Source organism: Abramis brama, assembly GCF_963993115.1.
Source record: "Abramis brama genome assembly, chromosome: 19".
NCBI lineage: Eukaryota > Metazoa > Chordata > Actinopteri > Cypriniformes > Leuciscidae > Abramis > Abramis brama.
In genome coordinates, this window is record NC_139981.1 from 26,528,783 (window position 1) to 26,544,615 (window position 15,833).

General features: G+C 39.6%; 1 protein-coding gene across 1 annotated transcript in view; it reads right to left on the reverse strand.

Moving 5' to 3' along the window:
• Positions 1-15,833, reverse strand: part of agpat5 (1-acylglycerol-3-phosphate O-acyltransferase 5 (lysophosphatidic acid acyltransferase, epsilon)) — a 98,163-nt gene that overhangs the window by 75,532 nt on the left and 6,798 nt on the right. Inside the window, exons 2-5 of the mRNA XM_084093104.1 lie at positions 11,904-11,970; positions 11,595-11,710; positions 11,292-11,381; positions 684-774 (exon numbers count right to left, since the gene is read on the reverse strand). Of these exons, the coding sequence (XP_083949230.1) occupies positions 684-774; positions 11,292-11,381; positions 11,595-11,710; positions 11,904-11,970 (364 nt within the window). The remainder of the gene's footprint in view (positions 1-683; positions 775-11,291; positions 11,382-11,594; positions 11,711-11,903; positions 11,971-15,833) is intronic.

The window sequence follows — 15,833 nt, forward strand, 5'->3', positions numbered from 1 at the left end:
ATATATAGTGTTAGGTTTACAATGCTTTTGGGAAAGGCTGCCCAAGTACAAAGTAGAAACAACTGTCACCGACTGTCTCTATGATATACTTACTGTAGGCTTAAAGGGATAAATGAAAAATTTTGTTGTTTCCTTTATGTCTTTTTGTACTATTTTTGCAATAAAGTTTTGGTTGCATGGGTTTTCAATGGATGGACAAAATGATGAGAGAATATAAAAAATATATTCATTTGTTTTCTGAAGATGAACGATAGTCTTGATTTTGAATAACATGAGGTTGAGTAAACAATGACATAATCTTCATTTATGGGTAAACTATCCCTTTAAGATTCTTTTGAGAAATGCAGCCATGGCTGATTAATTGACCAGTTAGCTAAAATTGCCATTCCACTGAGTTTCAGTTCAAAGTCTACAGATATGTTGAATAATTCTGTTTTCAAATATCTAATAGAAGTGAATTCTAAGTAAATTTTAACTGTGAAAAAAGGTGTTCACTCTTGCTAATTTTCATTTAATAAATTCACCCTGAAATGCATATTATAGATCTTATTGTGAACAATATATTTTGACATGCATTACAATACAGAGGTACGTACAAAATACCTGTTTCTACTTCTGTTTCATTGTGATTTATATAAAAGAGTTCATAGCTGAAGGGCAGCTTAATAGAGGAAAAACAATACCTTCTTTAGAGGCAAAAGCCTGACTGTCACTGATTACTTTCTTGAGCTCAGGGTTGTAACGGGTTCCCTCTGGGAAAATGACAAGATACATCTGTGTAGAAAAAAAAAAGTGGAACAGAGTCATAAAAAATGCAGCACTTACTATTCTTAGTGAATTATGAGTATCACAGTCGTGGGACAGGGCAATTCTAGGTAGACATTACTCAGTTGTGTCACAGAGAAAAAATGCAAAACTCGGGAATATCAAATATGGGAAAGGGACGCAGAATACCATTATCCCCTTGCTCATGAAGAAAGAGGAAGGGCTTGGCTCCAACAAACAGTAATGACAGGAACATTTATGACACAGCTGGATAGCCCAAATAGTGTCATGGGAAAAAACTATTTTAGTCCCAAAAATTCCATACAGGCACAGAGAGGGCACTTTTCATTGTCTGGCAGCAAACACTTAATATGGGTTTGGTGCACACAGGGATAAAAAAGTACCCCATGTGTAAAATGAAATATGAAATACTCTGCTGTATCTTTAATACTGTGGGCCTAATTTTCTGCCAGAGGTCCTGGACATCTTGTTCAGATACATGGCATCATGGATTCGATCAAATACCAACAGATAAAAAATCAAAACCTGACAACCTGTGCTAGAAATCTTATAATGGGCCATGTTTGGATCTTCCAAGAGGACAGTGATCCAAAAACAAACATCAAAATCAAAACAAAAATGGGTCACTGAGCACAAAACCAAGCATCTGCAATGGCCATCCCAGTCCCCAGACCTGAACCCTATAGAAAATGAGTGGGCTGAACTGAAGAGAAGAAGTGCCAACATGGATCTGGGAATCTGAAGGATCTGGAGAGATTCTGTATGGAGGAATGGTCTCTGATCTCTTGTCAGGTGTTCTCCAAATTCATCAGGCATTATAGTAGGCCGGGAGCCAGGTCCACTCCTCAGGATGTTTTTGCTACCTTTTTTTCACTGTTATTTCCTATTATCTTATACCTTGGGCCATCACAAGTTGATAATGACCACCCCCAACTCGGCCCTGTTTGGTCTCAGGGGCCAAAAAACACCCTTTTTGGGAAAAGCTTTTGGCGGAATGATGTAATTGTGAATATAAAGGTACTGCAGCTACATAAATGGCCATATAACCCTAAAATTTTGCATGGTGTATCCTGACACATAGGGGAAACTAGCAGAAAAAGATTCTGGGCATTGCTGCCTTTTTTCTGTCAAATATCACCCTCAACATACCCCAAAAGACTAAAAAATGGCTGTCCGCCTGACAAATTGTCATCAAAAGTGATCATTTTCAAGCATTTTATTATATATATCACTGCCTCAAATGTACATGAAAAACTTTAGTTTATAAGCTTCAATTTAAGTCCAAGATGACCTTTCTATCTAGAGGATTATAGCTGGTATATCAAAGTTCTCCACTGTACCTCAAATCGGAGAAAACAGAACTTTCAAGCATTACCATTCCTTTTGGGTTCCATAAGTCCACAAAGTCCTCGCAACACAATGAATAAAGATGACTCTAGTGTGTAGTCTGTTATCAAAAAAACCAACCTTCAATAGAGTAAACGTTAGTAACCTTCTGTACAGGTAAACATTCTTTACAGCCAAATGGCGAAACTAAAATACAGCTCAAACATAAAATAGAAAACATTTATTTGGTTCTTAGATCTTTTTGCTGCTTATCCATGCTGTACTTCGACGACTTGTCATGTTAGTGTGTTGTATTAGTGTAGAATATAAACTCTCAATCATCATTTTCCTCATCTTCATCTATATTTGTATGGATTTCATCAGTTTTTGGAGCCAAGCACTTCGATGTGTTCTACATACCTTCAAGGAGATTGTGAAACTGAGCGAGCTTCTTCTTCTTCGGACCTCTCCACACTGGTGCGGGTGACAGCACAGCAGCGCGAGCTGTCTTTTTTCTCTCTCTTTCTTTTCTTTTTGCTTTTGTTTTGACTTGAGCAAACAAAAGCTGTTCTCACAGCTGGTAAGGTGCGCTTGAGAGCACTCAAAGGCGACGTGGTCGAGAACTTTGCCCAGCAGAAACTGGCTGAAAAGCAGACTGAGACCATCAAGCACATCCTGCCGCGGTGGTCAGCTGCTGCCTCCACCCCATTGCCCGCAGCCCCTCAGTCTGCTCGTCGCCGGGGCGGCCTTCTGTGTCTGCCCTCGCTCCTGCGCCGCAGCAGAAGCCTCCACCTAAGCGGAGCCAAGGAGCCAGTCGCAGGCAGGCTCCCCACACCCGTCCAGGCCCCTGCCAAGCAGGGCGGTAAAGCCAAGAGCAAGCAGCCCTAGGACGGGCGACCCGGAGATGGATCGGGCCATCCACTCCACTACAGTGAGAGCAGCCGATGCCCATGTCTTGCGAGCAGAGATCGCAGTCTTACTAGGATGCGATAGAGCCAGTCCCTCCAGCCGATATGAGGTCAGGGCACTACAGTCCCTACTTTTTTTTTGTACCCAAGAAATGTGGTGGGTTCAAAATGCTCATGCAGAAACGCATTTTCGAATGCATCCGTCCCCAAGATTGGTTTGCAGCGATCGACCTGAAGGACGCGTACTTTCATGTCTTGATTCTTCCTCGACACAGGCCATTTCTGCACTTTGCGTTCGAGGGTCGAGCATATCAATACAAGGTCCTGCCCTTCGGGCTGTCCCTGTCTCCCCGTGTCTTCACAAAAGTCACGGAGGGGACCCTTGTTCCCATGAGAGAACAGGGCGTGCACATCCTGAAATATTTCGACGACTGACTCATATTAGCACACTCTCGAGATCAGTTATGTGAACACAGGGACCTCATGCTCAGGCACCTCAGCCAGTTGCGTCTTCCGGCCAACTGGGAGAAGAGCAAACTCGCCCCCATGCAGAGGATCTCTTTTCTCGGTATGGAGTTGGATTCGGTCGCACAGACAGCACGCCTCACAGAGCAAACACGCTCAGTAGGTGCTGAACTGCTTGAACACCTTCAAAGGTAGGACCCTGTGCAAAGTCAGGGAGGACGAGGAGCAGGTCCTTCTGGTGGCCCCCTATTGGCCCACCCGGACCTGGTTCCCAGAAATCATGCTCCTCGTGACAGTCCCTCCCATTCCTCTGAGGAAGAATCTTCTGACTCAGAGACAGGGCACCCTATGGCACCCGCGTCCGGACCTCTGGAAACTCCATCTCTGGTTCTAGGTGACTTACCCCCAGAGGTACTTAACACCATCACTTCTGCACGGGCGCCGTCCACAAGACGTGTGTCTTGAAGTGGAACCTGTTCGTCAAGTGGTTTTCTTCTCACCGAGAGGACCCCTGAAGATGTTTAATAGGGTCCGTGCTTTCCTTCTTGCAGCAAGGGTTGGAGCGAAGGCTGTCTCTATCCACCCTCAAAGTACATGCTGCTGCTATTTCAGCTTATCATGACCACATAGATGGCAAATCAGTTGCCATCTATGTGCCATCTATGGAAAGCATGAACTGGTCGTCAGGTTCCTTAGGGGGGCGAGAAGGTTAAACCCTCCTTGTCCCCCCTCCATACCCTCTTGGGACCTTTCCCTGGTACTTCAAGCTCTTCAGGATGCTCCCTTTGAGCCATTGAAGTCAGCAGACTTAAAGCTTCTCTCTTTGAAGATTTTGCTGCTGATTGCACTGGCCTCTATCAAGAGGGTAGGGGGCCTGCAAGCATTTTCGGTCGACGATTCGTGCCTAGAGTTCGGGCCGGGTGACAACCATGTTGTACTGAGACCCCGGCCTGGCTATGTGCCCAAGGTTCCTACCACTCCCTTCAGAGATCAGATGTTAGGCTGGGTTCCATATGTGTATACTTCCACGGCTGCTCCTAATCGAAGCCCCGTGTCTTTCCCTTGGGCTAAGTTACCCAATATTCATATGCAGTACAACCTTCAGGCTAGTCCATATGTATTTTTCCACATAACTCCCTTGAAGAAAGTGGCTTCCGCAGCGTTCCCCTTCCATAGAATGGGCACGCTTTCCCAGTGTTATCCAATAATCTCACTGTATGGGTTATCATGGAACAACAGTGATGGATACGCTCTGTGTAAGCCCTTTCCAATCGTCCGTCCAGGCAAGAAGGGGTACAGGCTTACACCGGGCGCTGGATGGGGTGCAGCAGCTGTGGCGCTTTGGTAGGGATTCCTATCAGTCGGTCAAGACATACGTCGAGAGTGACTGACCGATAAGGGAACGTCTTGGTTACATATGGTAACCCTCGTTCCCTGAGGGAGGGAACGGAGACGTACATCCCATCATCACATCTGCTGCTGCCCACGGGGGCGGCCAGCTTACCAGGCTTGGCTCCTCAGCAAAAAAGGAGCTCACCTCGCACCTGCTGCTCATTATATACCTGCGCTGCAAGGCTTAACAGTTGATGCAAATGACTGCATGCCAATGTGTATTGGCTCATTTAAGTTTTACTCGAAGTAGATTGGCCTCTCTATCGAGATTCCTATCAGTCGGTCACGACGTACGTCTCCGTTCCCTCCCTCAGGGAATGAGGGTTACCAGTCCACCTAGGGCAGGGCTATTCAATTGGCAGCCTGTGGGCCACATACGGCCCGCCAATCATCTCTATCTGTCCCAAAGGCACTCCAACCTCCCTCTGCCTCTTTTCCTGGCGGTGTGGCTACATTTGGTTAGATATGCGAGTGGCCATAGTGGCGCGTGCAGCTGTACATCTATACGCACTGTGCATACCATGAACGCTCCGACTAACCTGAGATACGTTGTCAGTCCGAATATTTCAGCAGTTATTATGTGTGTCCCGTATTTCTGTCGACTGAACCAGCGATACCAATCATTTGTGAATGGTGCGAATCTTTTGTTCGATCTTTGGTTCAATTATTTCCTTTCCATGAATTGGCAAAATGCGCTTGCATTATGGTCTGAAACGATTCAGATTCGTTCGGACCGCTCTGTCACTGAATCATCTGAAGCTGTTTCTCGGTCAGTAACAACAAATATAGAACAAATAGCGCTGTTTTCAGTTTAGTTTCAGTTCAACTCGCAGTTTAGTTTACTTTGAACTACACAGCACCGCCCAGTGGATAACGGAACGCAAGCTTAAAGGAGTTGCGTTTACTCCCGGTTCTGGGGCCTCATTTATAAACGTTGCGTACGCACAAAAGAAGGCGTACGCCGCTCTCTACGCAATAATTGGTATTTATAAAAAGCAAACTTGACGGGAAAATGTGCGGTCCTTCACGCAAACTCTGACCCAGGCGTACGCACAAAAACGGGTGAAAGCTGCGCTACATTTAGAATTGATTGTGATTTATTAAGGGAAAACTGCGTAGGATGTGCGTGCGCACGGTTTTATAAATCCAAATATTTCTGTGCGTACGCACGTCCTATGTTTCATCCGTACGCCACTTCTGACGCAAATCCTATGCAAAGTTTTATAAATGAGGCCCCTGGACACTATTATTAAACAGCATTGCGACATCCAATGAGAAGTGGTTCAATTCGACACACCTCTGTTACAAACCACAAATCACTCGATGATTTAACTAGTTTTAAATCATATGAAACAGCCTCAACATTCCCAACACGACTTTAGATTAATTAGGTTGGTACATATACAATATACAATTCATTTTGTGTATAGTTTTTACCTGTGTTTAGGCATTTTGTTATACAGTGGTAGTGAGTGAGTAACCATGTATGGTTTTACCTGTGGTTATCAAGTCTCACTGTTAGAATATTTTCATTTAAACGTACAGTATGGGATTTTTTCTCCACTAAGGGTCGCTAACCTATTTACAATAACAAAGGCGTAGTTTGATGACGCAGCATTTGCTAAGAATTATGGATCTTGTCGTCAACGTCAAGCCGACCGATCTAATAATGTTTATGGATGACTGAATACATCAATGTTTTTATCATGACTGTGATATGAAGCAGTTCGGGATTGCTAAGAGACAGCTATCAGCTCCACAAGCGACGCGAGTCCCGCGGATATAAAAGGAATATGGACATTTCATTCTACCGAATTACACGCAAGTGCAGAATTACAACTCACAGGTCAGTTTATTAGACAAATTAAACTTGTGAGGTAACGCAGCGCTGTTTCACTTGGTCTAACATTAACACACTATCACACTAAACTGCATTTAAATGTGTTGAAATGTATGTGTTAGTTTGTCTGTATGAGACTAGCAGTAAACTAGATCAACATGAGAATAACATACAGATCATATTCTGACATTTTATCATTGTTGAACTATATAACATTGATTAGTTTTATGTAAATGTGCTCACCTGTTTAATAAAGTACATGTAGAAGCGGTCGAAGTCTCGGACGTGGAGCTCTCGTTTATATACTGTCTATGGGAGCTCTCGGCATCTCGAAAACACAGCGCTGATATTGATTCTCGTTTTAGTTCTCCTTTTTTATCCAAAGTCTGCTTGCCATGGTCCATAATGTTTGAACGAAACAACAACAGTGTGCAAATAGACATTGCGAACTACACAGTTGTACGTCTGTCGCCTTGGTTACTATCAGAGGGCTCTGGTTCATAGCTCTGGTTGCCATGGCAGTACGAGCGGAAACCAGGGACAACGCGGATATGACGCCATTGACTGCGACAAAACGGAAATAAAGAAACGTGCCGTGTCTTCGAATTAAATTAAAATTTCTCCTGGTTTGAAAGTTGTTGGAAACAGTCGGGATAATGTAAGTACACAACAACAAAAAATATATAACATAGATATAGTGATTTTTGCTATTTTTAAAGCAAAAAAGTTACATATTGTGCCTTTAAGCCTATAATAATTATAAATCAAATAATTCTTACCAATAGCTATGATCTTGTATAATTCATATTTTTGTACATAGCTGTAAATAAGTTATTTATTAAATACTCATAAATCTGCATACTGTTGGGTACCACATTTCCAAGTAAATACAATACTTTTTTAGGTTTACTTTAGCTTATTTATTGATACTGTTATGTTTCAATAAGTAATAAATAATGTTTCAATAAATAAGCTAAACCCACCGGCCCTCCTCAACATTTCGATTTAATAATCCGGCCCTCGAATGAAGCTAATTGAATAGCCCTGACCTAGGGGCATAACATTGCTCACTTTTCATGCAATTCATTTCATATAGTATAGCTCATAAGTCAAGTCTCAACTCTTGTTTAAGACATTGTTCATATGTAAAAAATATGCTTAATCCAATATGGAATGGTAATGCTTGAAAGTTCTGTTTTCTCCGATTTGAGGTACAGTGGAGATCTTTGGTTATACCAGCTATAATCCTCTAGATAGAAAGGTCATCTTGGACTTAAATTGAAGCTTATAAACTTGGAAAGTTTTTCATGTACATTTGAGGCAGTGATATATATAATAAAATGCTTGAAAATGATCACTTTTGATGACAATTTGTCAGGCGGACAGCCATTTTTTAGTCTTTTGCCTTATGTTGAGGGTGATATTTAACAGAAAAAAGGCAGCAATGCCTAGAATCTTTTTATGCTAGTTTCCCCTATGTGTCAGGATACACCATGCAAAATTTTAGGGTTATATGGCCATTTATGTAGCTGCAGTACCTTTATATTCACAATTACATCATTCCGCCAAAAGCTTTTCCCAAAAAGGGTGTTTTTTGGCCCCTGAGACCAAACGGGGCCGAGTTGGGGGTGGTCATTATCAACTTGTGATGGCCCAAGGTATAAAATAATAGGAAATAATAGTGAAAAAAAGGTAGCAAAAAACATCCTGAGGAGTGGACCTGGCTCCCGGCCTATAGGAGAAGACTCAAGAGTTATCTTGGAAAAAAGAGGTTGCAAAAAGTATTTAATAAAAAGGGACAAATAATTGTTCCCAACGTGTTTTGGGGAAAAACATTTATTTCATAATGCAATTTTACCCGAATCATGTCAATCTTGGTCAGAATATTGTCAAGACGTGAATGATATAAATCTGTTAAAGTACCCCCATTATACTTGTTTGAAATATTACCTATCATGCAGTGTGTAATATAGCTGTCTGTGAATGTAAAAGGTCTGCAAAATCGTCATAAACTAACTCCACACGGCTCCAGGGGGTTAATAAAGGCCTTCTGAAGCGAAGCGATGAGTTTGTGTAAGAAAAATATTTATATTTAGCATGTTACAAAGTAAAATTCTAGCTTCCGGCCAAACGCAGTCTACTTGTCGTATAGTATTACACGATACGAGTAGTACTATACGATCGTATAGTATTACAACAAACCGTGCTCACATTGCATAATTTCTTGAAGAACGACGATGGAGAGCAGATTGTAAACAATGGACAATATATCAATATTTCACAGACAATAAGTGCTTATGGATGTTTTTCAATGGATGCTTGTCATGAACCTTTTACTCAAGTGCGACAGATTGGATTCATCTCGCAATTGCCATTTCAAAAAAGGTATGAAGTCCCGTTTGGTTTTGCATGTTGTCATTTGCCCTCCTGACACAAATTACAATATTATTACGATATTACTGTTACTGGAGCATATATCTTAAAACAAACACCGTCGATTGACACTAAACCATTAGAACTTTAAAATTATGTATAATTTGTTATCATTCTCAATATTTTTAGACAGTATTCTGTATAGTAAATGTATTCCACGTAGGGCTGGGCGATAGGTTAAAAATATTCTAGCAATAATCGCCTTAAAAAAATATCGCAATATCAGATTATATCGTCTACCCGAGACCCGCCCCCACCCCACCACGCCCCGCCCCTTCCCTCGTGGGAGACAACACTGCCGACATACACAGTAAACACACATCATGTTGAGTTTGGCTGCACTTTATATAAATGATAGCCTGTGATTCTGTAAGGTTAATTTAATGATTGAAACGTTAAAGGTTTTACTTTAGTTAGTTTAAGCCTAAACTAACATCAGTTCAGGTTTTTTGTTATAGTGTTGCTAAGAATTTCCACACTGTTCATACCCAATTTGTGTTAGAAATGAATTTCATTTTGTGAGGAGAACAGTTGAATACAACTGAACAGAACAAAACTCAATTTGGTGATTGCAAGAATGATAAATGCATGATGATGTCATGTTGAATGTGTCTTGCCTATTTTTTTTTTTCATAAGGTCAGATGTTTCTCTTTCTTTTTGTCGTTATCACCCGAGTAGACATTTCATGATGATAATTTAAAATTCCTTAATTATAACTTGCAGTGCTGTTTTTAAACTTGTATTTAAGCTATGTTGCATTTGTTATTTGTCTAAAATCAGGGATTACAAAGGAAATGGTTCATTCTGCATGAGCAAAAATGGTAAGGTTATATTTCTTTCTAGTTTGAGTTCCAAGGTCTCCTTATAGGGCGCTTATAACAAAATCAAAATTACAGCTTTATTTATTTAGAAACAGAAGTGATTAAAAATTATATTGGAGTAAGCAATTATTATTATTTTTTTTATCTACAGCAACTCTCTCAATATGCTTAACGGAGCTGTCAACATTGGAAACTATGAACGGGTGCATGTGATATTCAAAGCACCGCAATTGCTTCACCCGTTTGCAAAATAACAAAACTGTATTTGTAAAATAATTTTAATTACAAGACCGGAATAAAATAGGCCTACTTGATATTTTATTAGTTTTCAAAATGGGAAATATCATCGCTATTCCGAATGTATAGGATATAGTTTAATTTTTTCGTCTGCAGAACAAAATAAATTACATAAAAATGAATAGCAATGTTAACATCAAATAAAGATGTGTAATCAAGAAAAAATATTTGAAATATTTAAAAAAATGTCCTGGCTCTTCCAAGCTTTGTAATGAGAGTGAATGGGTATATTTATTTGGAAGTCCATCAAAGCGCATCCATCCATGGTAAAAGTCCTCCACACAGCTTTGGCAGGTTAATAAAGGCCTTCTGAAGTGAAGTGATGCGCTATTACGTTATTATTCATATTCAAATCTTTATCGACTAAAATAACTAGCTTCCGGCAGACGGCTGTTGCATGTGAATAAATATGTGGTAACTATGGGGATATGTGAAATATATTTGTCATTTTCTCCCGATATTGTCGATGATCGTCTGGTAACTGACTGTTATAATCGAAATCACGATACTTGACAGACATTGTCGATATAAAATAATATCGTCAAACCGCCCAGCCCTAATTCCATGGTAAACAGTGGCGTCAAGCCTGAGTGTGCGTCAATAGGTTAAACCCCCTTTCTTCCCCATTCTGATGCTCAGCTTGAACTAGATAATCTCAACCATGTCTACATGCCTAAATGCATTGAATTGCTGCCCTGTGATTGACTGATTAGATATTTGTGTTAAGCAGTTGAACATGTGCACTTAATAAAGTGGTATTTACACACACACACACGATATGATGTCACACTCTGCTCATATGTTTTAAAAAACATAATTTAACATATAAATAGTCCTAACACTTTTTAAATAGCCCACTTAAAGTGTTTATTACAAATACATTACTAAATGCTTAAAATGAATAAATATAACTGAACAAAAGTTTGTGTTACATTTACAATCCTGTGAAAACAGGGGGTGCTCCAGTTCCTGTGCCCCGTTTCTGAATTTTCATACAGTGAGTGCTATGGATATATACTCACAGGTGTGCCCAGTTTGGTCTGAGATGATAGTTTCTTTTTCATGGCTCTCTCATCAAAGGTGGCACTTCTCTTCACATACACACTTCCATGCTGTGAATGACACAAAAGGTATATAGCCAGAAACACACAACCGGTCTTATTTATAAAACACTAGCAGAACGAAACTTCTGTGTAAATTGTTTATAAAACCATTCAATTCAATCCTAATTTATCTAAGAATGCATTTTTGCAATATTTACATAGAAATGTATGTGTGTTTATGTATGTGTGGGACAGTTTCCTAGAATTAGATGTGTACTCTACCTGTGAGAAATACCATCCATACAAAGGAAGCCACTTCAGACCATCTTTCAGGACATATCTTACGTGTCCAAGTGCATTTTGTCGAATGGCTAACATGTCAGCAATAATCCAATCAGCTACAATAGAGAACACAACCCTTACAAATGATACAGTGATGTGTCAGATACAATGATACACACATACGTACCACAGTACTTAACAACATTGTACATATATAAAAAAAAACATGGTTTTGCCATTGTATGAATCACAAAGATTTTGTAATGTTTATAGATAAGATCATGTATTGACTGCAAAACAGAGACTTACCTGTGGATTGATGGTTTGACAGATAAACCACATTTTCCTTCTTTGGTATATTCCCATAAATGACAATCTGTAAAGAGATTTACATGAACTTTTTAATACATTAAACAACAAAGCAAAGGCATAGTTAGAATGAACATGACTTAACAATAGTGTATGAAAAAGGTAATCTTGATTCTAGCATCATGGTGAATGGAAAATTGTCTTTTGTTCAACTACATACAGTGAAAATCACACAAGCAGGAGTGGGATATGGCTCTATATCAGCACGCCTGCGGTTTGGCCGTAGACACGAGGCCGCAGGCCATGCGCCGTAGGTGACGGTGACAAATGCAGGCATACAGAACATACAAATGGTAACATAAAAATGTCCTCATTTAAGCATTTCAATGGGCTTAACACCTTAACCAGCACCCCCCACAAGCCAAAAATGACATATCCAAAAAGAAGACCCAGAACTGCTAAACAGACTAGGGCTGTAGCAGTGAAGGAATTTTCCTTGTGGTGACTCAATATAGCGATATGCAATATTATCGCCATTAAAGGGTTAGTTCACCCAAAAATGAAAATTCTGTCAGTAATTACTCACCCTCATGTTGTTCCAACCGCGTAAGACCTTCGTTCATCTTCGGAACACAAATTAAGATATTTTTGATTAAATCTGAGAGCTGATCACTCCTCCATAGGTTTATATGTGATTGAAACTTGCTGGCCCAGAAAAGTTATTAAAGAGATCGTTAATACAGTCCAAGTGACTACAGTGGCTCAATCTTAAGTATATCAAGCGACGAGAATACTTTTTGTGCGCAAAAACAAACAAAAATAACGACTTTATTCCACTATTCATTTCCTTCTCTCTGGGCCTCGTAGTGTTTTTGCGCTGCGCGTCTGTGTTACACGTCATCACGCATCACACACATGACCAGCGTCAGCCAATAGTGAGCCTACGTGGTGACGTGCAACACAGACGCGCAGCGCAAAACACTACGTGAACCAACTAGAGGCCCAGAGAGAAGGAAATGAATAGTAGAATAAAGTCGTTATTTTTGTTTGTTTTTGCGCACAAAAAGTATTCTCGTCGCTTGATATACTTAAGATTGAGCCACTGTAGTCACTTGGACTATATTAACGATCTCTTTAATAACTTTTCTGGGCCAGCAAGTTTCAATCACATAGAAACCTATGGAGGAGTGATCAGCTCTCAGATTTAATCAAAAATATCTTCATTTGTGTTACGAAGATAAACGAAGGTCTTACGCGGTTGGAACAACATGAGGGCGAGTAATTACTGACAGAATTTTCATTTTTGGGTGAACTAACCCTTTAAAAAAATAAAATAAAAAAAAAATTACATTTATTTTCTTTGCCATAATAAATAAGTGCTGCGATGTGGTCAGCAACCACGAAGACGAAGGAGATTACAAAAAAACCACTGAATGAACATGCAGGAGAATAACACAAACCACACAATGCATAAATGAGAAGTGAACAAAAACAACTGAAACAGGGTTATATAAACAGGGGTAGAACAAAGGAAAGTAAACTAGACGTGAGAAATTTATACAGAATTATAGCAACAAACGGACATAATCGGTAACCAATGAAACTGGAGGTAAACAGAGCAGGAAGTTGAACTAAAGGAAACAGAACAGAATTAGATTACTGTACTAATAACTCTCTCTAAAAAGTATTGCATTACTTATTACTAATTTCTTTCTAAATCCCATATCACCATCAACTGATTGAACAATATAAAGATAGACATGAAACTGCTCTTTAATTCTTTTTAAAGGCACACTGTGAAGGAATTGTGTTTTTGTCAAACAGCGACCCCTAGAGTCGCTATGGAATACTTGCACTGTCGTAAATACCCCTCCACCCCCCCACCTCCCACCCTGTACACCGGTACCTGCATCGGGCATGGAATAGGCACAGATAGACTCCGAAGACATGATTATTGCAATTTATCATAATAGTTTGCAAATTGTACTTGTTTACACTATTTACAACCTCTACATTAGGCTTATTTATGTCCGGATAATTATGTGAGATATTAAAAACTGTTCTCATGATAATCGCAAGAATCAACATCAACAGCGTCGTCTGATATCCCTCAGGACTACGTGATAAATACACCTCACAACACCTGAGTTCAGCTGGCAAACTAGTTCGTGAGGCAAGCTATAAAACATAACGCAAAAAACACGTAAGAGAAACAAGTGTTTTTTTAGCAAGTCTGTTAACAGCTCTGATAATCGAAAGCTAGCTAGACATATGTGGAAATTATTGGACTGGTCTAATTATCAGCAATAAATGAATGAACAGCATATAAAAAAAACATACTACAAGCAAGCGCAACAACATACAACATAGAATGCAAACAAGTTTACAAATAAGAGATTTATTTACTGGCCACTTCATGCGTTTTCTCAGATCGGATAGCTATCTGATTTATCAAAACAATTCCATTTACACCTGGTCACATAAATGTGTTTTTGCGAAACGGATTTAAATCCGATCTTCAATTCCCGCGCTGTATGCAGATTTAATGGAGTGCACGTCACCGAAAGCAACAGATATGAACAGCATTTTATTGATCATCAGCTAAAATTTCAAAATCAAAGACCGCAATAAGAGAGAGCAGTAACAGCCCTGGTAAGATCATTTCATTTCTTTACTTTTAATGATGATGATTATGTGTTAAGCGTCTGCAACTTACTTTCACTTTGATTTGCGATAGTTTGCACGTTCTCTTTATGACTATGCTCAGTTGCTCATCTGCGGTGATGCGTGTTCCAGGAGCGTCGTCATATCTGTCTATAACATATAGCCTATAACACGCTCTCACACGTTTTTATTTTTAGCATTTTTGAGAGGAGTACAATTTACATGTGGTTTCAACAACCAGATGCATTTACACTTGTCCAGTTTCGTCTGGAATGCGGCACAGACCTCCTCCTGAAGTGGTTTGAGCGATCGGATTCAAATCCGTCTTGAATGCGTTTCGGAGGGCATTTACACCTGGTCTTTTCACGATCAGATAGCTATCCCATCTGAGAAAACGCATGAAGTGGCCAGGTGTAAACAGCCCCATGACAAAAACATACGCACGAAAGCCGAAAACAAACGCTGGTTGGCCTCTCACGTCCAAATTTGACGAAGTGGTGGGGGAAGTGACGTATGCCGTAAAGCAGTCGAATTTTGTAGTTCTTTTTGTACTTGGGTTACTACCCGAACCCCGAAGTTACATAGTGCCAGTAAAAGCGATACAGACCCCGTCAGGCTATGGCAGACGTGTCATTCAACCTATTGTAAGTCGATGTACCATCACAAGGGTCTTGGAAATATATTATGAAGGTTGAAAAGTTTCACAGTGTGCCTTTAAATAAATACTATAAACCATCTCTTTAACTGACCAAAGAATTTAAAGGGAGAAAAATTATATTTTATATAGAATTGTTCTGTAGTCTATAACGGAGTTACATCAGAAGTAACTAATTAAATTACAGAGAAATTAAGAGTAACTCCTTACTTTACTTTTTGAATGAAAATAAATAAAAATTAAAGTAATTAATTAATTAGTTAGTTAGTATAATTACACCCAACAATGATTATGCAACTGCAGTGTAAATCCATTCAAAATACATCTGAGCTGCATTAAACAGTACGTGTAAATACAAAAACGTATTTTGTTGATATATTTATTTGATTGGTAAAAGCCATACAGTGTCTTATTCTGATTGACTGTATTGATTAAATGTAAGAATCTGACATAAGAGGAAACAGATATGACAACAAATTTATAAATACTGTTCATCTCTGGCTTTATTGCTCAGTGTTTTTTCAGGGTTTTGATCTTCTCTCAACTAATAAGAGCACATCCTGTATTTTATTGTATTATAATGACTATTTAATATTACCTCTAAACTTTGA